Here is a 17,419-nt window from a genome sequence, read left to right on the forward strand (position 1 = left end):
CCCCAGAGGACCAGGGTTCAGACCTATGCAGCTACACTGGATAGCTCACAGCTGCCTCTAATTCTGTAATTTCCTATAACTTCAGGAATCTGATGCCTTCCTTTGGCCTCTTTAGGCACCTACATATACAGCATATATATACACACACATTTAAAAAAATCTTTTTTTGTTTTTTAAAGCAACTCGTTAAGAAAAAGTGATGGCAGCAGGATAAATCTTTTGAGTGAAAAGACATACCAGCAACTTCACGCAGAGGGATTCTGAAAACACCAAGGGATTTGTAAAGTGAAGAGAGAAGCTGTGTTGGGGATATAGCACCAAGGGTTTTTACTCACTGAGCTATCTCTGCATTTGATTTTAAACAGCTTTATGGATCAGTGGAGTGACACAGTGATGCTAAAAATGTATCCCTGGACCATGAGATAGTCAGCATTAAGAGTTTAGATTCAGCATGTCATGTGTCATGGTTGTCACTGCTGGGCTTGGCTTTAACATTGCCAACAGTGGACAGATTTATGTGGTGTGCATTTTGATCATCTGTAGCTTTAACATCAGACTCAAGGACAGAGCCACTCAGAGTGAGGCACGATGTATCGTAAAGACAAATTACAGCTTAACTAACTTCCATTTACAAAGACTTGGGTTTAGGAAGAAGTAGATTATTGCACCTATTGTAATATGGAAGAGCAGCTTCTCTGTTGCGCCTGTCTTTCCTGTTTATCTCCTGCCAGTGAGGAGCAGAGAAGACACGAGGACGGTGAGCCCCCGAGGGCACTGCTTACTGCCAGTCTGATGGCACTGCAGTTCCCGCTTGCACACTGTGCACCATCTCTCACTAAGCATGGTCCTGGGGTCAAGGTTAGGCCTAGCTCCTTCCATTTACATTTCCTCTTCTTTTTTCTAATAAAGGACCCAAAGCAGAAGACGATCTATGACCTGTTCCAGCAGTCCTTTGAAGATGATGGAAACGACATGGAATTCCTGGAAGCAGCAGCATCCTTTGAACTAGGAAGTACCTCAGGAACCTCTGGAAACGGTTCCCAGGATCTGGGAGATCTCTTAGATGAAGACGAAGGCAGCCCGCCAAAGAAAAGTAGATTTGAATTCTTTGATAATTGGGACAGCTTTACCTCTCCCTTTTGAAAGGGTCAAAAAGGAAAGAAACGAAAGAAAGCATTCACAAAATCATGGGGCTCATTGAAATAAAGTATTTTCTTTAAAAGCCTGTATTCCGTTTGTCACACAGCAGAAGAGTCCAAGGCCAGTAGGTACCACCATTTCCTTTCTTGTGTTCCTAGACAAGGCTTGCTTGGAGGCTTAATTACTTTTTTAGCTTTTCTGGATTAAGAGATACAGTGGCTTAGAGTAGTCATAGTTTACATTCTTAAGTAGTGAGGACTTCCTATACAACACCTCCAATATCTAGTTAAAAACTTCAACTAGTACAGTTACTAAGCACCTCGTAGTACAGGCACTGTCCAAGGTTGTAACCTTCTAAACTAAAGGCAACGTCTCTGTGGGGTTTATCCAGCAGGAAAAGCAGCAGTGGCAGAAAGTCCTCTTTCCTAATACAGAAAAGTTCTACTTATGGATATGAAATGTAAAATTTGATTTTCACATCACGAATTTTATTTTGATTTTTTAAAACCATCACAAGTGTGAAAAAACATTCCGAGATCACAGACTTAGATGCAAGCAGTGGGCAGATAGTACGCATGGTCCATCGTTTTCCAGTCTCTGACTGAAGCAATGTAGTCCAATAGTGATATAATACAAACCACAGAGTGTGAGTTCACTTTTCTAACATTTAAATTTACAAGCAAAAGCAATGTATTCCTCCTGCTAGAGTCAGCATACTAGCATAAAAACTTGAGGTTTTTGAGACAGGCTTCCTTTCATGTATCCAAGTCGGTCTCCAACTTGCTCCTGTATCAGAGGATGACCTTGAGCTGCTCATCTTCCTGTCCACACCTCATGGTGCTGGAGGTATGCACCCCCCTTCCCTACCCACCTAGCTCATTAAGGGAGTCAGCAGTCACACCATTAGAGAAAACATTCTTTGGAATAAGTTAATGGCCAGAAAACAAAGGGGTTCTTGTTTGTTTTGAGAAACTCAGAAAGGAACATTTGACACTTTTACGCTCATCTGCATCTGTGCTGTGTGTTTGATATCACACGCTTTGAGAAACATCCGGAAGTACTCTCCCCCCCCCCACCCCCACCCCCGCCATGACCGGAGGCTGTTTTCAGGGACATGAGACCCCATAGGAAAACAAAGGACACTATAAAAATCAGTGGTTTTCCTCCTGGTCCCAGGCTCCCAGAATAATGCCTGTGAGACTCAACTATATTTACAAATACCTAGGCCATTAAGCTTTTGGCTGTCTCCTGATTAGATCATAACTTAATACCCCATGTATTCTAAGTTCTGCCACATGGCTGGTCACCTCTGCTCAGCTCCCGTGCTTCTGACCTCCATGTTCCCAGGCGAATCCTCTCAAGTTTGGCTAACTCCCAGAATTCAGTCTCCAACTGATGTCCTACTTTCTATTTGCTGCCTAAACTTATAGGCTAATCAGCAGTTTATTGACAGGTGTTGCATCCAAGACTGCTCCTTTTTTTTTTCTCTCTCTCTCTTCAAAATGGACACAGCAAGCCTGATCATCTATTTACCCTTCCTTCCACTTCCCACCAAGTCAGTTCAGGAATATCACCGTGAGGGGCTTGGAAGGGGTTAATTAGAGCAGTCTCAAATACCTGCATTTGATTTGGTTTTCCTGTAGGGTATCCCTGAAGGAACCATTCCTAACCTCAACCCATGGCACTAAGCCCTTAGTCTTGGGTACTGTGATTCAGTCTCTGGGCTACGATGGCAGCAGCCAGTCACTCAGTTCTGTGGCACTCTGCCCATGTTTCCCTTCTATTCGGTGCATTGTATTATCAGCTACTCTTCCAACTCTTTCGTTCTGAGGGTGAAATATGCACACAGTTCATACAACAGTTTGCAGCTTAACTGCAATAAGCACTTGGGTAGCCACAAGCCCAGTCTTATAAATACTATCTAGAACCATTGCTCCTTTGCCTCATGTTTAGCTTTCTTTGTCTGGAATGAGATAGGTCTCAGCTCACTTTTCCCCAGTGAAGACGCAGTTATTCTTAGCACCACTGTCCTTGAAGACTGTCCTTTCAGCTGTCAGTCTGTGGAGACATTTACTCACTGCGATATATTTGATGTAAAATTATTCTAGAAATGTATATTATAAGTGAAAAATGAAGGTCCTACATTCTCCCTCTTACCCCTAGCCTAGTTCTGAACTAGTTCTGAAAGGTGATAACTAATATAATTTGAGATGGGGCCATTTGTAATTTATTCTGTATATACCTGAAAGTTGTTTCACAAAAATTGTACTGAATTGATTGAACTGCTATGGTCTGTTTCCTATGATTGTCTCAGATTACACTTGCCCATTGTTTCAGATTGTTCTACTCTGTCTCCCTTTAAGTGACCTGTGATCCTGCCAGATGCCTTCTTGGTATTGGCCCTTTAACAAAACCTGGGTGATTTTCTTAAATGAATTTGAAGAGCTACAGAAGACAAGGATATGTGTGTGCGAATCTGTTTTGGACATGATGATCTCTGTGTCCAGAACTAGCTACGGAGGCATCAACAGAATGCTGGACATTCCTGTGACTCTGGATAAACCTTTATGTCTGTGTCATGAGATGAACCTGTGCCCCAGATGGCTTTTAAGAATAAAATGTTGCATATGCCCTAAGAGAAATGGTTGGCTCAGCGGCTAAAAGGATCTCTCTCTGGAAGTGACTTTAGTTAATGATTTTAGAGATGAAAGGTGAATTTTGAGTGCTTCCGAAGAACAAGATGATTGATTCAGAAAAGGTTTTTACTGAGACTTGCATAGGAGCATGCTGTGGTGAACATCTATAACTCATGATCCTCTAATGGCATGGAAATTTGCCCATAAATCAGACAAATTGAGAATTTACGAGAGGCACAGGTTTTTTGCAGTCACTTAGAGCTGATTTCATGAGAGCTATTTGTATCTCCTTGAGCTTACTATTTAGAGAGAATTGTTGGGTTTGATGAAATTGCTGTGAGCATGAATGATTTCCTCCTATCATAAAGTATCTCATTTTCAGCTGCCCTGCCACATCTCGCTCATGCACAGTCTCTTCTCATCCCTGACCCAGCAGGCCAGAAGCCATGCCAGGGGACATAGTTCATTTGCTGAGTGGTGATCCATATCAGACTATAGAACCAAGGTAGAGTTCTGCATGGCCTAGTCTGCCTTAACATAAACCCACAGTATTGGAGGATGTTTTTGTGCACAAGTATTCAAATGTGATTGGAGTAAGGCCATTAATGTTTATTGCTCAAGAATATATGGTATAGAAAACAGAAAAAACAGGGGGTGAGGGGTGAAAGGTGGGGGTGGTCTGAGTGGGGGATGGAAGAGTCATCCATCTGAACATGAAGAAGGAGATGCCAAGCTGAGATTAAGATGGCAGGTGACAGGCCACATGGCAGGATGTAGGCCAGGTCGGTATGGCCAGGTTAGAATAGCCAGAGTCTGCCCAGATATAGTGCCTAACGCTTATAATAAATAAATATGTCTCCATGTTACTATTCAGAGCAAGGGCAGGCTCAGAAAGTCAAACTTCTATACCACAGTACCTACCCGCACAGCCACTGCTAGGGGCCCAGACTGACAGGAAGGCCATGAAAAACAGTTTCTCCACATAGCAGCCACAAACATCAATCTCATTTGTTTGAACACAAATGGGTTTTGCTGTGCAGTTTCTGTAAGCAAGCACAGTCTACACGGGGACTTTGCCATTGTTACCCTGGTTCCCTTCTGGAAAAACAGAAAAGATGGCTGCTCCCATGGACTCTGCTATTCTTCCACCCTAAGAGGGGAAAGGGAGACTAAACCTGGCATGGAACAGAAATGTGGTAAGCACATTCCTGCTCCTGTGAACATGTCAGGTGGCAGTCACTGTCTTTGTGGTTGTTTCATTGTGCCCAGGCTAAAGAAATTAAGGCTAACTTCAAGAGAATAGAAAGCAGATTGGTTGTAGTCCCTGGAGCATGGCAGAGAGCAGACAGGATTGAAGGGCCTTGAGAGCATCCCCCCAACCACGTAACCACCGCGGGCTGCCAACGCCTATTGGACACTCAAGCGTATTTTATCCCCCCAGACCTTACAGAGTGTGTGGTACTCTGTTCAGCAGAGGAAACAACCCCAATGACTTGAGTTTTCAAATACAGAAGAAAGAACACAAGTCTAGAAGTCACTTACTGGCTGTACAGCCTCAGGCAAATCACATGATCTCTTTGAACCCTACTTTCTAATTTATCTAGAAAACCTTCCAGAGAAAGTGGATTGACCTTGGAAGGCAAGGCAATAATCCAAACTTGCACAATTCTTTACAAGTCTATCACATGAGGTCATGTCAAAGAACAAGTGTCCAATGAGCAGTACTCGCCCTTAGCGTGCCAGGCTTTGTGTTAGTGCGCTGATATGCAAAGACCAACCCAGCTATGTATGCCCTTGCTAGTTAAGGATCCTCGAGTGCTGGTTTCAGATAGAGACCTAATTGGTGGTGCCTGTCACAGTTTGGGATTCACAGAAAACTGATGAAATGGTGCAGATACGTTGTATATCTTTCCACCCAATTAATGACCCTCTGTTAAGTTTTACTAACTCCTTGATTTGCTCAGGTCTTGGTTATTACAGTATCTGTTGTTCTGACCCATGGTCTCTGTTGTAGTCTAGTCCCCCTTCTCCCTCCCCCCAAAATAGCTGTAGCCATTTTGTTCCATGCCTGCCAGCGATTTCATTGTTACTATAACATGTCTGCCAGTCAGTGACACAGAGAAGTGACTTGTCTCGGAGCAGGATCATGCTGACCACATCCCTGTTATGGTCTGAGGTTTGATAATCTTAAGAAATTTCACAAAGCTTTATGTAGGGCCCATCAAATCAAAGGTCATGGGCTGGAGAGGTGGCTCAGCAGTTAAGAGTAATGACTGTTCTTCCAGAGGTCCTGAGTTCAGTTCCCAACAACCACATAGTGGCTCACAACCATCTGTGATGGGATCCGATGCCCTCTTCTGGTATGTCTGAAGACAGCTACAGTGTACTCATATACATTAAATAAATAAACCTATATAAAAAAATCAAAGGTCATATATGAACTGTTACATCTAAAATAGCTTGAGTCAGAGCTGACCACTGGACAGCACTACCTGCTTATGAGTTCATTGTGAGTTTTGTGGGTTTTTTCCTTTATAAACTGACAGAAAGAGCCAGGCGTGGTGGCGCACGCCTTTAATCCCAGCACTCGGGAGGCAGAGGCAGGAGGATTTCTGAGTTCGAGGCCAGCCTGGTCTACAAAGTGAGTTCCAGGACAGCCAGGGCTATACAGAGAAACCCTGTCTCGAAAAACCAAAAAAAATAAAATAAAAAAATAAAAAAATAAACTGACAGAAAAAGATGTCTGTTGTCATTGTTTCAGACCCAGTTCTGAACCAAGTTCCTGGTCTGACCAGTATTAACTTATGGGTTCATTGAACTATTCTTAACTGAAATCAGTATTCGTATGGTTTGTGTGGCAATTCTGGAACCCTAACAGTTCTTCAATACTTTTAGTCATTGTGTCACCTCAGGCTTCTTTGAGTTTTTTGATGATCTTTACAATTTTGAGAAGTTCTGGTAAGGACTTTTGTAGGAGCCCATTAGAATTTATCATTTTTCTCATGTTTAGACCAGGGTGATGGAGCTTTAGGGAGGACTCAGTAGATAAAGCACTTGCCATTCAGGTGTGATGACAAGAGTTGGGATTTCTAGAACCCACTTAAATGCTAGGTTCTAAGAGAGTCTTTTATTCACCTGATAGAATTGTCGTCTGGAAGCTTAATGCCTCTGTCTGCTGACTGCCTCTTTCTGCTAACCTAGACCTAAAATGGTTTCAGTCTCAGACTTACTGAATAAGTTCACCCTTTCTGAGCTCAACTCGGCTGTTCTGACTCAAAACTCCTACGTTGACTGATACAAACTGGTGTATTTCTGTTTCTCATTGAATTGCTCCACTTGGCCTCAAACTAACTCTGGCAATCTGTTCTAATCTTTTCATTCTCTGGTTTGTTCTGCCTTCACCTGTGTCTAGTTTGTTCTATCTTGAGCCTATCTCTGTAAAACACTCAGTAGAACTGCCCCTAAATTCCATGAACTGAACTGCCATGAACTCAGCTCCATGCACTGTCTCTCACTGACCCAACAGAACTGACTAGAAATCAGAGATCTGCATGCCTCTGTCTTCTGAGTACTAGGATAAAAGGTGTTTACTGGGCCTGGAGAGATGGCTCAGCGGTTAATACTGACTGCTCTTCCAGAGGTCTTGAGGTCAATTCCCACCAAGTGTATAGTGGCTCACAACCATCTGTAATGAAATCTGATGTGTGTGTGTGTCTGTCTGTAGGTAGCAACAGTGTACTCACGTACATTAAGTAAATAAATCTTAAAAAAAAAAAGAGAGGAGGAGGAGAAAGAGGAGGAGGAGGAGGAGAAAGAGGAGGAGGAGGAGGAAAAGGAAAAAAGGTATATACCACCATGCCTGGACTGAAGATTTTCTTTTCTTAAAACTTGCTCTATATCAAATTGGCGTTGAACTCAGAGATCTGCTTGCCTCTGTCTTCTGCGATTAAAGGTGTGTCTGTATTCTAGCTAGATCACACAGATCAAGAAGGTCTTTGGATGTGATCTCTTACCAGAGCTGCCATATTCAGAATTAAAACCCTCAACACGGGGCAGATATGGCAGCATACTTGTAATTCCAGCACAGCACTAGGAAGGGGACAAGGGATCCCTGAAATAAGCTGTCTGGTCCACTGAGAGATGCTGCCTTACTGGATAAAGTGGGGAATGATCTGGGTGTCTTTCAGGCATGCACATGCACAGCACACCTAAAGCATATGTGTTTAAGGAGAAGGTAAAGTGAATGAATGTGTACCCTTGACAGGAACCATTACCCCAGACCCACAGGAACTGACAAAACTTTCCTTGGGTCAGGATCAGAGAACCAGCAAACCATTCCTCTGGTCTGTGTGGGAATACTGACAGTGTAGAGAAGACATTCGCCACAGCGTCCTCCCCCTGCATGCTTACAGCCTGAGACTGCTTCCCCACAGAGGCCTCCCACACAGACTAGCTAACCTCTCTCTTCCCTTGTACAAAGTGCCCTGAGGTTCCGGGTTGTGTGATTGGTCCAGCTCCATCAGCGTAAACAGAGCCCACCTGACCCCAGCTTTCCTGTATGTGTGCCTAAGGTGTCTGTCCTTTCTCTTTTCTCCTGTCACCTAGGTCAGGTTTTCAGTGCTAAACATGGCAATCACCAAGGCATCACAGGTCACCAATGTGACCAGTGATGAGCCCAGGTCAATGAGCCCAGGTCACCAATGTGACATCACTGCTAATGTTGACCTTGATCACCTGGTCTACGTAGTGCTTTTGAAGCCTCTCTGTGAAGAGACTTTCTCTGGACTTGCCATCTTTCAAAAAAAGTTTTGTTCAGTCCACGCTGAAAGAATGGCACTTAGACCCCTGCTTAATGGGAGGCAAAGTAGCCACATGAATTACCTTTTTTTTTTTTTTTTTGAGACAGGGTTTCTCTGGGTAGCCCTGGCCATCCTGGACCTTTCTCTGTAGACCAGGTTGGCCTCAAACTCAGAGATCTGCCTGCCTCTGCCTCCTTCCTGGGTGCTGGGATTAAAGGTGTGCGCCACCACCTCCCTGTTCACATAAATTAGATTGTTTTAGATTGTTCTGTAAGAGTTTTTTTTTAATTACTTATTTCCATCTTATGTGCATTGGTGTTTTGCCTGCTTGTCTCTGTGAAGGTGTCAGATCTTGCAGCAACAGACAGTTGTGAGCTGCCATGTGGGTGCTGGGATTTGAACCCGGGTTCTCTGGAAAAGCAGTCAGTACCCAAATGATCATAATTGTTATAATCTGACACTCACCCCCAGCATAGCTGTAGCCATTTTGTTCCATGCCTGCCAGCTATTTCATATTGTTACTGTAACAGGCCCGACACAGAGAAGTGACTTGGCTGAGAGCAAGGACATCCTTTCTGTATGACTTTTTTTGCATGAGGTTTGCTAATCTTAAGAAATTCCGCAAAGCTTTGTAGAACCAAAGGTCAATATGAACTGTCTAAAATGCCTTCAGTCAGAGCTGACCACCAGGCAGCCCTTCTTGCACCTACATAGGAGCTCACTGTTATTCTCGTGGCTGACACTGAAGAATGTGACTAATAAGCCAAAAAGTTATTATTATAACTCATGCTGTTCCCTCAGTGTTCTGAAATTCCCCTGTTCACCACCCACCCACCACCACCTTTACTCAGGACCAATCGGCTTAGAGGTTAGCAGATAATGCTTTGCCTAGTGAGCCGGCTGCTTCCCTCCTTGCCCTTGAAACTTTTGAACCTGGTTTCCCCAGCCTGCCCCGAGAGCAGACTAGTGTCACAATTAGGCATCCAAATCTGTTTCTCATTCCTAGACCTACAGTGATAAAGTGTGCGTTCAATAAACTATTCTTGCTTAACTGAGATCTGTGTTTCTTTGGTTTAAGTGGAAATTCCTGAACCCCAACAATAAATAACAAAAATGAAATGGGACACACGCTTTGAGCAGACTGTTGCCACGACACATCACCTTTCAGCCAGTGCCATCTGGCTTCATCATTGCTATATCGGCTGCTGTTGAGTACCTGTGAGCCTCAGCTCCTGAAGGGACTCAAGGTCTGATTCAGCCTCTTCTCCATGGAAGTGAAGATACGACACGCATACCTGCCTGCAAAAACGGCTTTCAATATAATTGTGAAGAAACACAAACACACAAGAAATGATTTCAGGGAGCTAATATTCAGTTGTGTGAAATGAAACTCCTCATTACCTGAGTTCCGCCTGGGAGTGAAAGGAATTGAATTCAAGAAAAGCAAAGAACTTATAGTCAAAAGTATAACATGAGACAAATAGGGCAATATTAGGAACTTGAAGGCCTGAGGCAAGTCCAGGCATGTCCAGGAGAGCCCCTTGTTTGGACATTCCTGAGGATGGATGGCCCCAAGGATAGACATAAACACAGGAATTGTTTGGGGTTATTTTTTGACTAACTCAGTGGCCATCTGGCGGCCTGGGTTATGCTGACCCAGCCAAATGTATGGCCCTGGCCCCCTCCCTGAAATTGCTGATGCTATAACCTGCATGTATTATTCTACTGACTTGTAATCAAGCCAATTGTGTGAAGCTGCGCCAAGCTCCCCAAAAATTTCCCCAACCCCCTACCCTCTCCCTATAAAAACCCCTAGCTTTTGAGCCTCGGGATTGATGCCTCTCCCTCCTGCATGAGGTAAGCATCGGCCCGGAGCTCCGGCATTAAACTGCCTCATGCTTTTACAACAAGAAGACCTCTTGTGTTTCTCTGGGACACCCTGACTCCCCTGGCGTGGGTCCAACAGGAGCATGGTGAGGTAATGCCACAGTGCCTACCGGCTTTCACTGTTTCTCTCTTGTATTCTGATTCCACAGCTACCTGGGCTTTGCCTCCCCTGGCCAGCTCAGGAAAAAGGGCAGCAAAACTTTTTTTAAAGACAGGGTTTCTGTTTAGTCCGGGCTGTCCTAGAAACTCACTCTGTAGACCACAACGGCCTTGAACTCACAGACATCCACGTGCCTCTTCCTCCTGAGTACTGGGATCAAAGGCAGTTACCATTACCACGCAGCTAACAAACAATATTATCTCTTCATGTAGCATACATTTTAAAAAGTTTTATGCCACACAGGGTCTACATAGGGATTTCCAAGATGGCCAGAGATACACAGAGAAACCCTGGCTCAAAACAAAACAAAACAAAACAGAAACAGCGGAGCAGTGGTGGCACATGCCTTTAATCCCAGCACTTGGGAGGCAGAGGCAGGCGGATTTCTGAGTTTGATCAAGGCCAGTCTGGTATAAAGAGTGAGTTCCAGAACAGCCAAGGCTACCCAGAGAAACCCTGTCTTGAAAAACAAAAAACAACAACAAAAACATTTGTTTACTTCCAGTTCTGAATGAGAAAAGGGACTTCCTTACCCATGCATTGGAGAGAGCTCAAGGGAAGATAATAATTGATGGAAGGCAAATCTGGAGCGACTGTTAACTTGTCCCAGTCTTGCAACTACACTTTTCTTTCTTCTGAACAATTTTTTATTTTGTTCTTTTGTGTGTAGTGTTCTCCCTGCACATAAGGACTGTGCACCTGGTGCGTGTCTGATACTCAGAAAGTGAGCTGGGACTCCAACCCTAGTGCTCCTAACTGCTGAACCATCTCCAACCAACCACATTTTCCTTAGAATTCCGGGCTCTAGGGCAGTTGATCTCAACGTTCGTAATGTTAAGAACAGTTCATGTTGTAGTTACTCGCCAACCATAAAATTATTTTCCTTACTACTTCCTAACTTGAATTTTGCTGTTATGAATTGTAAATATCTGTGTTGCTAATGGCCTTACGTGATTCCCTGTGAAAGGGTGGCTCGATCAGAAAGGGGTTGAGAACCACTTTAGGATTTTGGGTTCAGGTAGCCTCTCTTCCTTACCTTATCCCCAGAACTCTGAAAAGCAACATTTTGTAAGTCTTTTTTTTTTTTTTTAAGATTTATTATTTATTATATGTAAGTACACTGTAGCTGTCTTCAGACGCACCAGAAGAGGGTATCAGATCTCATTACAGGTGGTTGTGAGCCACCATGTGGTTGCTGGGATTTGAACTCAGGACCTTGCTCTTAACCGCTGAGCCATCTCGCCAGCCCATTTCGTGACTCTTAACTGCGGCGAATATGACTGTCTCCCAGCCGAACTGAAACCCGGCCTGGGAGCGGATCCTAGGCGTTTACAATGGCCAGCATCTAGCACGGGGCCTGACGAGTTTCCGAAGNGNAACGTAGTGNGGAGGCAATGCGCCTCACTCACAAACGCCGTGCTTTAAACACGCAAAGCCAAGCCACCAACACCTGTGTCCCCGCGAGCAGAACGGACGGAGCCGCGCCCGCTCTGCACAACTTTGGTTAGGTGGGAGCGAAGGATGCGCTGCCAGCTCGCGAACCCCTTCTGCGCATCCGTGCCCTTCCCAGCGGAGACAGCGACTAAACCGCCAGAACACCGAGTTCACTTCCGCTCGCCGGTCTAAAACCGCGCATGCGCATTGCGTCCCTTCCTCTTCGGGTTTGGGCTTGAGTGTCTGCAAAACCGCTGTGGAAGTCGCTCTCCATCGGCATCTGCCATACTCTCCGGCTTCCCGCTCTCAACCCACCTCGGGTAGTCTGTGCTGTCCCTGTCCTGTCTGCTGTCCGGACCCTCCCGGCGTCTGCAGCCCCGTACGCGGCCGGAGGCGGCTTCAACTCTCTTGATCCTTCTGCCTCAGCATTTCAGTAGAATTACAGATATGTACCCATCATTCTTGATTAGAATGCGAGCATTTCTAGTCTTAGTCCTGTTTTAAGCTAACTTTCTTCTCAGAAAGTTCCATAAGTAATTTTTTTTGTTCAATTTTGTTATGATCTATTTTCCTTTTAAAAATAAAAATTTCTGGAAATAGCCTTTGTATTCTTGGTTGTTGTTATTCTTGATTGCTGTTAAATGACAGGATGAGGGTGAAGAAATAACAAGTAAAAGCAACTAGTTCACGAACTCACATCTTACATTTGGATTTGCATTTCGTATGTGATTATGAATTGACAGATATTTTCCTATGGATACTACTATCAGTACACATAAATTATGGAAGAAAATTTACCGAAATATATATTATGAATATATTCACTTGAGACAGTCTCACTCTGGCTCAGGCATGTCTAGCTCACACTGGTTTGAGACTTATCATGTATCTCCCGGGTCCCTGGCTAAAGATCCCGTTCCACCCGATGAAGCTCAGGCTGTTATCAGGAGGCTTTTCTTGTCTATAATCTTAAAAGGAAACAACTGAGTGATAAAAAGTAATCTTTTAAGAGTTACGGACATCCTCCACTTAAGGTTCTAGAAGCTATGCCAGAGGCAAGGCAGAACATTTGTAAGAGCCAGCCGTTATGGAAAGAGTGGCCTCCAGACACAACAGGACTGATGCACATATCAACTCAGGGATGTGGCAGCATGGCAGGGCCTGCACAGGGTCAAGCCAGTCCTGAGATAGGAAAGTGAACATAAACTCCCATCTCTAACCAAGAAGCTGTCTTAACTGACGTCCACTTGCAAAAAAACAATTTTTCTTCACTGGAGTCTTACTGGAAATATAAACCCCATATAAGGGTAGGTTAGGCCTCATACCCTTGTGTACTATGGTTTCCAGTTTTGTGTTTTTATGGTGTGGTTGTATGTTTTGTGTTCTTTCTTTTGTAGTTTGTTGAGGGGTTTATTTTACTTGTTTACCAGATGCAAACCAAAGGTTCTTCCGATAGATAACGTGGCAGCCCTAGTTATCATGTTTTAATTATACTCCCTGTGTACCTTATGAGCAGTGATTTCAGATGCTACTGTGAGTATTTAGACCTTGTACTTTTCATGGTTTTTCAGATGTCTCACACGTTGGTAATACTTATTATTTGACAGCTTAGGTGTTGTAGTAAGTGTTAATATGTGGGCTCTTAGCATACCAACTCATAATGTTTCTAACTCTTGGAGCATATTATAGATATATAGACACACACAAATATAATAAGTATTATTCTACTCATGACAGTTGATAAATATTATAGGTATAAGTACAGGCATTCTATATATAAATTCTACTTATTTTTTTTCAGGCAATAACTGACATGCAATTCAATTCCATATGAAACTCTGGGAAGAAAATCTTTTCAGTATTAATATAAACAGCTTCCATTCGAACAACACAAATTCCATCCCCTGAAGATGCTGTGTATTTTACCACAATAAACAATATGTTTGAAGAAAACCAGTCAAGAATCATTTCATGTTTCAAATGCTTTTTATTTTTAATTATTGGCTTTCTGCAGGGTCTGGGTTGGCATTCTGTTCATCTTTCCCAAGTTTGTTCAAAAACGCTGGAGGGTCTGGGTTGGCTTTCTGTTCATCTTTCCCAAGTTTGTTCAAAAACGCTATTCTTGGTCTTGATACATTTATGATATCTGCTGAAACTCCAGATGGAAATGAAAAAGTGTTGTGGGAAATATTGGCCTTGTGTGTTGTTCTGAAGAGCTCCTTGACGTTAGTCACTGGAGGTAATAAAGTCAGGGAATCTCTTGGTTGGATCTTAGGTCTTGCTTTCTGTCGGTGCTCTTTCCCTGGAAGTAAGAAGGCCACAGTTAAACATCTCTCAAATCAAGTGCCCTAAATATAATCTGATTACTTATTTTCTTTGCCTAACTAGAACATGCACCAGCTTTCTACAGATACTCTTGAGTGAACATTCCTTTTTTCTTTTTTTAAAGGAATTTCATTGTGGGGGGCACTGAGGCTAGACAAGGGTATCACCTCCCCCAGAGCTGGAATTACAGGTAGCTGGGAGCTGCATATGGATGCTGCAAATTAAACTCAGATCTTCTAAAAGATCAGTAGTTGTTCTTAAGCACTGGACTGTCCCCCAGTCCTGCATTCTTCTTTTTACATTTCCTGCTTGCTTTCTTACTGGTTATGTCATAGATGTTTATTCTAGGACAACATACAGTGTCATTGACCCTTTTCTAAGGATAGCAGCTTAATAAGCATGTTCATGACAATAACCCATGTTTATTCCCTATTCAGTACCTAATAAGGCCTTGCAGAGGTGGCTTAGCCATTAACAGCATATAGTCCTGCAGAGAACTGATGATCTACTAGTACCCAGCACCCACATCAAGCAGTGCACAACTTCCTGTAACTTCATCTCTACTGGATTCTGGCACCTGGCCTCTTGGGCATCTGCACTCAGATACATGTCCCCCGTGCCCCCTCATGAAATTCAAATGTATTTTTAAAATTAAAATAGGAATTAATAATATTGTAAGATCTAAATTCTGATTTCCTCATACTACCCAACTTTCAACTACTGAGTCAGAGCTATCAGGTGTCAATGAAAACAGTGTGGCCTTTGTCTAAGAATTTTTAGATAATTGCACATGACATTTTACAAGAGAAAGATTGTTTAAAGCAGTTAGATGGTGCCTTATTTGTGTTTTACTTGGAAATAACAGAGAAAGATCTTTTAAAAATTTTGTGTGCATATGTGTATCAGAACACATATGTAGAGGGCAGAGTTAACAGACAACTTGTGGGAATTAGTTCTCTCCCACCAGGTAGATTCTGAGGCTCAAGCTTGGTAATTAGGCTTGTTGTCGAGTACTTTTAGCCAACGGTGCCATCCTGCCAGAGAGATCTTTGGCAACTGATAACAGTAGGGAAGACATTCAATGAAGAATGTGTCTTCTGTATGTGTGATTACAAACCAGAAGCTTACAGGCATGCTTTCTGGAGGGTTGTCTCCACATTGTGAATTTTCAAAGATAAGATGTGCTGGTTGGTTTTTGTTGTATTGACACAAACCTAGACACAACTGAGAAAATGGTACCACAATTAAGAAAATGCTTTCGTAACTCTGGCCCGTAGGCAAGCCTGTGGGCATTGTCTTGGTTTATGATTGATGGGGGAGGATCCTGCCCTATGTTGCTGGTGTCACCTCTGGCTGGGTCCTGGGGTATATAAAGAAGGAGACTGAGTAATCCAGCAGTCAGCTCATGTCCATGCCCTCTGCATTAGTTCCTGTCTCAAAATCTAGCCCTGTTTTTTTGGGGTTTTTTGAGTTTTTTTGTTTTTTTTTTTTCTGGCTGATGGGCTATAAGCTGTAAGTTGAAATAAACCCTTTTGCCCCAAGCTGCCTTTGTTCATGGTGTTTTATCACACCAACAGAAACCCTAAAACAGAATTACAGAATGCCAGGACTAGCAGGCATTAAAGAAATAAAAGAAAAATTAATTACCTTTCTTAAAGACAGGAATTACAGGTGGTCCTCCATTCCTCTCCAGGCTAAAAGGGGGCAAAATATCAAATAATAAAATAAATGAAGAAATAGTATACCCAGAAAACCATGAATAAATAAAGATTCCAGTTTCCATGTTCAGGGGACTAATGATCTATGTCATACATACATAAAATTGCATGTATGCTGCCTGCAGCTACCTAATCACTTAGTCATTTCAAATATTAAATATAACTAAAATGGAACATTATGTTTGAAGTGATGGGAAGAAGGTATGGTTTGAAAAGGAATGGCGGGCTGGTGAGATGGCTCAGCGGGTAAGAGCACCCGACTGCTCTTCCAAAGGTGCAGAGTTCAATCCCAGCAACCACATGGTGGCTCAAACCATCCTTAACGAGATCTGACTCCCTCTTCTGGAGTGTCTGAAGACAGCTACAGTGTACTTACATATAATATATAAATAAATAAATAAATAAATAAATAAATAAATAAATAAAAAAGAAAGAAAAGGAATGGCATAGTCTCATATGTGTGAATGCTTGTCCCATAGAGAATGGCTCTATTAGGAGGTGTGGCCTTGTTGGAGGAAGTGTGTCACTGTGGGGGCAGGCTTTGAGGTCTTAAATGTCCAAGCTAAGCCTCAAGCTAAACACAGTCTGTGGATCAAGTTGCAGAACCCTAAGCTCCGTCTCCAGCAATACGTCTGGAGCAGNCCTGTCTCCAGCAGCATGTCTACCTGCACACTGCCATGCTTCCTTCCACAACAATAGACTGAACCTCTGAACTATAAGCCAGCCCCAGTGAAATATTTCATGATGTTTCTTTACAGTAATAGAAGCCCTAAGATAGGACTCATACTGAATTTTGAGGAAAACAGAATTGAATGGGAACACATTTTCCATTTCCAACAGAGGTGTGGGAATGACTACAAAGTATAAATCATGTGTTGTTGTGGATAGCCCTGGAACTAATTATATTCGATGTTAATTCCGTTCTCCTGTGAGGGGTTGGGAACAAGGAATGAGTCAGTACCAGGTGATTTCCTGTAAACCTGCTTCCCACCTCAATTTGTAAAATAAAGGAGAGCTGATGATTGGGCAGATAAAAGGGAAGGTAGAGCTTAAAGTGGGAAGAGAGGAGGAGAAAATGGAAAAGGGAGAGGACGAAGAGGAGGAAGGAGAAGAAGGAGAAACCTCAAGTTCTAAGGGGTCTCATAGATGTGGAAGATGGTAGTGTAGTGGTAGATCTGCCCAATCTAGGCACACAGCATGTAATCATATTAACTGTCTTGTGTTTTCATTGCCGGGGCATATTTGGGATGGAGATTTACCACAACAATTTGTACTAAATTAAATTAATAAAAGAATAAAATTAACTTGTAAGTTATCACA

At 43.0% G+C, this 17,419-nt stretch overlaps 2 protein-coding genes across 7 annotated transcripts in view; one reads left to right on the forward strand and one right to left on the reverse strand.

The window, feature by feature from the left end:
* The window catches only part of Smarcal1 (SWI/SNF related, matrix associated, actin dependent regulator of chromatin, subfamily a like 1), a 91,488-nt gene extending 87,712 nt beyond the window's left edge, over positions 1–3,776 (forward strand). For all 4 annotated transcript variants that reach the window (XM_029538671.1, XM_021197617.1, XM_029538670.1 and 1 more), the window contains one exon: positions 910–3,776. In XM_029538671.1, coding sequence (XP_029394531.1) covers positions 910–1,143 — 234 coding nt within the window. In that variant the 3' untranslated portion in view covers positions 1,144–3,776. The remainder of the gene's footprint in view (positions 1–909) is intronic.
* A 10,250-nt stretch (positions 3,777–14,026) lies between these two features.
* The window catches only part of Ankar (ankyrin and armadillo repeat containing), a 57,878-nt gene continuing 54,485 nt past the window's right edge, over positions 14,027–17,419 (reverse strand). For all 3 annotated transcript variants that reach the window (XM_021198614.1, XM_021198613.1, XM_021198612.1), the window contains 2 exons: positions 16,029–16,075; positions 14,027–14,358 (listed from right to left, as the gene is read on the reverse strand). In XM_021198614.1, the coding sequence (XP_021054273.1) occupies positions 14,054–14,358; positions 16,029–16,075 (352 nt within the window). In that variant the 3' untranslated portion in view covers positions 14,027–14,053. The remainder of the gene's footprint in view (positions 14,359–16,028; positions 16,076–17,419) is intronic.

Source organism: Mus pahari, chromosome 5 (genome assembly GCF_900095145.1).
Source record: "Mus pahari chromosome 5, PAHARI_EIJ_v1.1, whole genome shotgun sequence".
Lineage (NCBI taxonomy): Eukaryota > Metazoa > Chordata > Mammalia > Rodentia > Muridae > Mus > Mus pahari.